Source organism: Galeopterus variegatus, unplaced genomic scaffold (genome assembly GCF_000696425.1).
Source record: "Galeopterus variegatus unplaced genomic scaffold, G_variegatus-3.0.2 Scaffold10464, whole genome shotgun sequence".
In the NCBI taxonomy this organism is placed as follows: Eukaryota; Metazoa; Chordata; class Mammalia; order Dermoptera; family Cynocephalidae; genus Galeopterus; species Galeopterus variegatus.
Window position 1 is genome coordinate 42,694 of NW_007736575.1, and position 6,830 is coordinate 49,523.

The 6,830-nt window shown below is 34.8% G+C and overlaps 1 protein-coding gene across 1 annotated transcript in view; it reads right to left on the reverse strand.

Moving 5' to 3' along the window:
• Nucleotides 1-6,830, reverse strand: part of LOC103610011 (adenosine deaminase domain-containing protein 1) — a 47,152-nt gene that overhangs the window by 29,054 nt on the left and 11,268 nt on the right. Inside the window, exons 4-5 of the mRNA XM_008594252.1 lie at nt 6,486-6,656; nt 5,170-5,396 (exon numbers count right to left, since the gene is read on the reverse strand). Coding sequence (XP_008592474.1) covers nt 5,170-5,396; nt 6,486-6,607 — 349 coding nt within the window. The 5' untranslated portion in view covers nt 6,608-6,656. The remainder of the gene's footprint in view (nt 1-5,169; nt 5,397-6,485; nt 6,657-6,830) is intronic.

The following is a 6,830-nucleotide window of genomic DNA, read 5'->3' on the forward strand; positions in this document are numbered from 1 at the left end:
ACTGAGGGTTGCGATCCGTTACCGGACACGGAAAAAAGACAAAAGACAAAAAAAAAAAAAATTCAACATCCCCCATGCTAAAGACTCTCAACACTTTAGGTATAGAAGGAAAGTTCTCATCAAAACAAAAGCCACATCTGGCAAACCCATAGCTAACATCATCCCGAATGGGGAAAACTTGAGAGCTTTTCCCCTAAGAACAGTAATACGACAAAGATGCCCACTCTTACCACTCCTATGTAACACAGTACTGGAAGTTCAAGCCACAGCAATTAGGCAAGAGAAAGAAATAAAGGGCATCCAAATTGGAAAAGACAAAGTCAAACTGTCCCTGTTTGCAGATGACATGATCTTGCATGTAGAAAAACCTAAAGACTCCACCAAAAAACTCTTAGAACTGATAAATGAATTCAGTAAAGTTGTAGGATACAAAATCAATATACAAAAATCAGTAGTGTTTCTATACACCAACAACAAATTAGCAGAAAAAGAAATCAAGCCCATTTACAACAGCTACCAAAAAAAAAAAAAAATCTAGGAATAAATTTAACCAAGGTGGTGAAAGATCTCCACAAGGAAAACTACAAAACATGGATGAAAGAAATTAAAGAGGACACAGAAAAATGGAGACATTCCATGTTCATGAATTGGAAGAATTAATGTTGTGAAAATGTCCATGCTACTCAAAGCGATCAACAGATTCAATGCCATCCTCATCAAAATACCAACATTCTTCACAGAAATAGAAAAAACAATCCTTACATTCGTATGGAACCACAAAAGACTCCAAATAGCTGAAGCAATTCTGAGCAAAAAGAATAAAGCTGGATGTTGGGTCTGCTGCTGGCCGACCCGAAGAGCCCTAGAAAAAACGCCTCCTTATCAGTCTTTCCCTTGGTGGGCAAGCGAATTGCCTGGATTCCTCTTTCCCTCCGGTCCCTGTTGAGAGGAGATGGGGGAAGAGAGCTGTGAAGAGAGGTGAGCACAGCTGCTGGCCCCAACCAGCCCATTAAAGGACACTCAGATGTGGCGGGGGTTCTGTCGAGCAGTTCCGTTTATTATCACACAAGCACTTGCTTTTAAAGGCATATGGGGAAGGGAGGTTTTTTACATCCTCCAATCAGCTTAAAGGCTATGAGAGCATGCATCCTGTCTCAATGCCTAGCTATTGCAATCACACAGTGTTCATGAGTGCGGAAGCGAGTATTTGGCCAATAAGGGCTAAGGCAAGGTTCCCGCAGACACTTCCACCCTACTTCCTCCCGGTGCCGTCTTAGGCTGCCACATTAATACGCCCTTGTGGGCCCATAATGGTGCCGCTTGTAATGTCACTTAAGGTGGTGTTAGTTTTTAAGGCCCGACAGCTGGAGGCATTATATGATCTGACTTCAAAATATACTACAAAGCTATAATAATGAAAACATGGTTACGGCGTAAAAACAGACATATGGACCAATAGAAGAGAATGAAGAACCCTTAAATTAATCCATGACGACTGAGCAAAGCCTTTATGAATAAGACCTCAAAAGCACAGGCAACAAAAGAAAAAAGAAATGGGATTTTATTTAACTAAAACCTTCTGTATATCAAAGGATACAATCAACAAAGAACCTAAAGAATGAGAGAAAATATTTGCAATCCATGCATCCAACAAGGGATTAATATCCAGAATATACAAGAAACTGTAACAGCTCAATAGTTAAAAAAAAAAAAAAGAAAAATATCCAATTAAAAAATGGGCAAAGGGGTAAAATAGACATTTCTCTAAAGACATATGAATAACCAACAGGTACATGAAAAAATGCTCAGCATCACTAATCAGAGAAATGCAAATCAAACCCACACTGAAATATTATCTCACCCCAGTTAGACTGGCTACTATGAAAAAGAAAGAAAATAACAAATGCTGGCAAAGATGCCAAGAAAGGGAAATCCTTATAAAGGGGTGGGATTGTAAATTAGTACAGCTATTATGGAAAACAGTATGGAGTTTTCTCAAACAACTACAGATGGAATTGCCATACGATCCAGCAATTCCACTACTGGGAATTGCTACCAAAGGAATGGAAATCATCATGTCGAAGGGATACCTGCACTCCCATGTTTACTGCAGCTTTATTAAAAATATTCAAGATATGGAACCAACCTAAATGTCCATCAACAGATGATTGGATAAGGAAAATGTGGTATATATATACAATGGAATACTACTCAGCCATAAAAAAGAATGAAATTCTGCCATTCGCAGCAGCATGGATGAGCTTATGTTAAATGAGACAGAGAAAGAGAAATACTACATGTTCTTACTCATAAGTGTGAACTAAAATAAATAAGTAAATAAATGAATGAATAAACAAACAGAAACAATAATAGTAAGTTGAGCTTTCAGGAGAGAACAGAACCATGGTTACTAAAGGTAGTGAAGGGGAATGGGGATAGTGAGAGGCTGGTTAATGGACAGAAAAAAGCTAGCAAGAAAAATAAGTTCTATTGGTGTAGTTGAGCTAGGCATTTATAATTAACAATAATTTACTGCATGTTATCAATGGCTAGGAGAGAGATCAAATGTCCTCATCACAAAGTAATGATTAAGTTCTGCAATGATGACTATGCTAATTACCCTGATTTGATCATCACACATTGTGTACATGTATAACACATATAACTCTGTACCCCACAGATATGCATGATTAATATGTTTCAATTTTAAAAAAAGAAGTAGATTTAATGTGTATTGCCAGTTTATATAGAAATATAGGAAGCAGGCTGGCTGGTTAGCTCAGTTGGTTAGAGCACAGTGCTGTAACACCAAGGTCAAAGGATCAGATTCCCTGCTGGGCAGGTGCCAAAAAAAAAAAAAAAAAAATTAAAGGGAAGCAAATTTCAATTTTATATTAGGAAGTATTTTTTAAAGTATTGCAACTGTTCAATTAATGGAGTATATTGTCTTGAAATCCTATACTCCACACTACTGGATGTTTTTTAATCTAGGCTCAGAAGATTCTCTATCCCATATGGTACAAAAATATCTGTACATTAAGTAAGAAATTGTATGAGATGACTAATAAAATTCAATTAATTCAAGATTCTTTTAGCTATCTAAATCACACTCTTTTAGTGTACAGATGCTTTAAATAATTAATTAATTAGTTTCAGATGTGTCCTACAAAGATGCCAAAAAAGAAAAGAAGCAATTTTCCAAAGTAATATTGTCTTTATTGCTACATGGTGTTCCCCATTAGCAATGCTAGGTGCAAGATGACACTAAAAAATGATGGGATCTAAGTTTTAAGTCCTTGTCCCAAACCCCTAACTAAGTATTTAAAGGAATGTATGTCCATCTTCTTAAGAAACTAAATTTAGTATGAAGTTACATTATGCAAATTTTAAAATGTCCTTTTTCACAAAAGTCAAAGAAAGCCTTATTTTCCAAAGCTGTGACTGTAGAGGAAGCATAGACGTATCTCAGATACTTCACATTTACCAAGAAAAAAAAAGCCTTTCCTAAAGAAGATTCAGAAAAGACTGAACTGTTTGACAGAATACCTGAACTGACTAAAAGAAAACATGGTAAAGAGCCTTAGTAACCAAAGCAAATTTAAGAAATTGCATCAAACAGTAGTTCCTCATATACAAGAACTTGTATTTGGAAAAAAGAGAGAAATAACGATTTTTGAGGGTGTGGGTAAATAAGCACTTTCATATATTGCTAGTGGGAATGTTGAGCTGAAGGTAACTTGGTTATATTTATTTTTTAAAACTACAAAGGCACATATTTGACCTGAAATTCTACTTCTAGGAATTCATCTTATAGATATACTTTTACATGTGTAAATAACAAATGTAAAAGGGTCATTCACTGTGGTGTTTGGTAGCTGTAAAATTATTTTTAAATTTCAAAAATAATTTAAAATTCCATCAACCTAAAACTAATTAAATAAAGAAACACCACATAGCCATGAGCGATAATGAGGAAATTCTTTATGTACTCACATGGCAAATTTTCCAAAATACACAGTTTAACGAAAAAAGCAAGATGCAGAAAAGTATGAATTGTATGTTCCTATTGGTATAAAATACAAAAAAGAAAAACAAAAAAAGAATGTATACACTTACTTCTAATAAGCATAACCTAACCATTTTTGGAAAGAAAAAACTAACAATGTATGCTTCCACAGAGGTAAAATGGCTGCACAGGGCAGTAGAATGGGAGGGAGACTTTTCACTGAATACACATTTGAATCTTCTAAAATGTAAATTTAGTAATGTATTTCCTATACAAATAAAAAAACCTTAATATTAGAAAAATAAATATTAACCATTTCTTTTTACAATACCTTGTATGCTTATGGAAGTGAGAAAATACCACCTGTAAGAGAAATTCCTAAAGAAATAGGTATAAAATATATAAAAATAACAAAAACAAGAAAAATCCAGAAATAGCACCACCTAAGACAAAAATATTACCCATGTGAAGATCTAAAGCTTGCAAATTCATTCATTTCCAAAATTTAACAATAATTAAAGAACCAAGTGATGGCAGTAACTGACCAGGATAAGTAAAGCTTTGAAACATCAAAGTCTTGTGAAAATTACAGAAATGAGCCCTCAAATTGTTTGTCAATGACATAATGTCTGGAAAGCCATTCAAATATAAATCCAGCATTCTAAAATATCTCTCATTAAAGAAAGAATTACTAATTTACATTACTTATTTTGTGTTCTAGTTACTTCATATTCATCTGACCAATAAAAAGATTCTATATCATAACCAAATGTACATAAAAGCACAAGCCAAAAAGGGGATTTAACATTTTTCTTACTTCAGGGAGGAGTAAACACAAACTTTTAGATTTGGGAAGTTCAAGGAAGTTCTTCTCCCAAAAGAAGGGGGGATGGGATTAAATAATGGGCAAACAAAAGTATAAGATCAAGACAGAATATATCTAATTGGCTAATTTAAAATATTAATTCTTGGCCCTCTGATAGGATGTCAAAAGTCATATCATAATAAGTGTGTTACCAGTTATCATGAAACAAACAGCTCAACAAGTGAATGTGTTTTGAACTTAAAATTTCTTGTATACAAAAGCTGATTTTATACTGGTAAGTAGAACATGGAGAATTTACTACATGAAAGAGGACAGGAGGTACTGAAATCACACTCACCAACAAGTATACTGTTGATATAAACTGGCTGTATAAAGTGACTGAGCAATGCTCCCTGTACACCAAGCACTTCCCATCTTGTCAATTTGTCACTTGAGGACATACTGCTTACTCTGTTAACATCTGCAGGACAGTAAACAGTCAGATAAATTTTGCCTTCAACAGCCACATGGAGACTCAGTTCTTCATTGGCTTCAAATGCAGATATAGAACGTGGATTAAGACGTCTAGAGAAAGAAAAGTAAGTTTCTTCTTTTAAAACACAAAGTTGACAAAGTAAAATCTACATGTACCTAAGAATTGTTCTCACATGTTTAATTTCCCAGTATACATTTAATTCCAGTAGCAGATGCAGATGCAAACACAAAAACATAGAAATGGAGTGACTTTATTCCATAAGATTCATACAAAACAGAAATGAACCATATTTACAGCTTCCAGCATAGATACTCTTCATATTATCATCATTCTTTATGTCCCTTAAAATCAAATGAAAAACTAATTTTTGCCACTATCATAGTTTGTGAGTTATTTCCTTTCTCTGCAGAAAAATTTTTAAAAACTACAAAATGAGGGAATGAAAAACAAAACTGACAATTTTTATTCAAGATTCATCTCCTATGAAATATGTTAAAACAATAAAATCTAAAATTATTTTTCTTGATGTTTCTCTCTATGCAACACTGCCCTTACTTTCAAAGGTGTTACTAGAAGGATTTTTATCAAAATATTACTCATGGTATGTCTAGATGGTCAGACTTGAGGTAAATTTTACTTTCTTCTTTGTGCTTATCAGCACTGTTTAAATTTTATCCTACCTGATGCTATCCATTCATCAAAGCAACGAAGTTTTGGCCATAAATTGGAGTTAAGTTTTTCTTAACTCCGGTATTTATATGTGAATAGTGTATAAATCTGTAGTTCCCTAAAGTTTGTGAAGTCTTAAAAGTAGAAAGGAGTAGAAGATTTTCAACAGCACAGCAAAGAAAGTGGTGAAGGACATGGAACTTTTAAGAAGCAGTAATAACAGACCAGGTTGAGGGGAGGGAGAAAGGATTTGTGACCTCCCGCAGGCCACAAGTTAACAACTCAAGCCTGGAGACAGAATATGAGTACTTTTAAGAAGCAGTAATAACAGACCAGGTTGAGGGGAGGGAGAAGGGATTTGTGACCTCCCGCAGGCCACAAGTTAACAACTCAAGCCTGGAGACAGAATATGAGTAGACATGAATTTACTTGTTCTATTTGCTATAGAGATTCAGAATATGTAGCATGGCCATCTACTTGCTTTTAAAAACAACTTGCATAATACTTACAACTGTGACTTAATCTGGGCTGATCCCTTAGGCAATTGGTTCATAAAGAGGTAAATGTTGATATTCTGCTTCAGAGTGAGTAAATCAGAAGCTGGTTCTGTACAGAATATTGATTTTTCCATCACAGCAGGATTTTTGCTATAGAAGAGTAGAAGCTGTCTATAAAAGTACCTAAAATAAATGTTATAACTTTGTCAAACAGTAACATTTATAAAACATGTATCTTAATGAGTATCATATCCATGAGTCATGAGCAATGTTCCTATACATCAAAAGTTTTGATATAAGGGGCCAGCCCGGTGGCGCACTGGATAGTGCGCCGCTTGGGAAGCGCGGTGGCGCTCC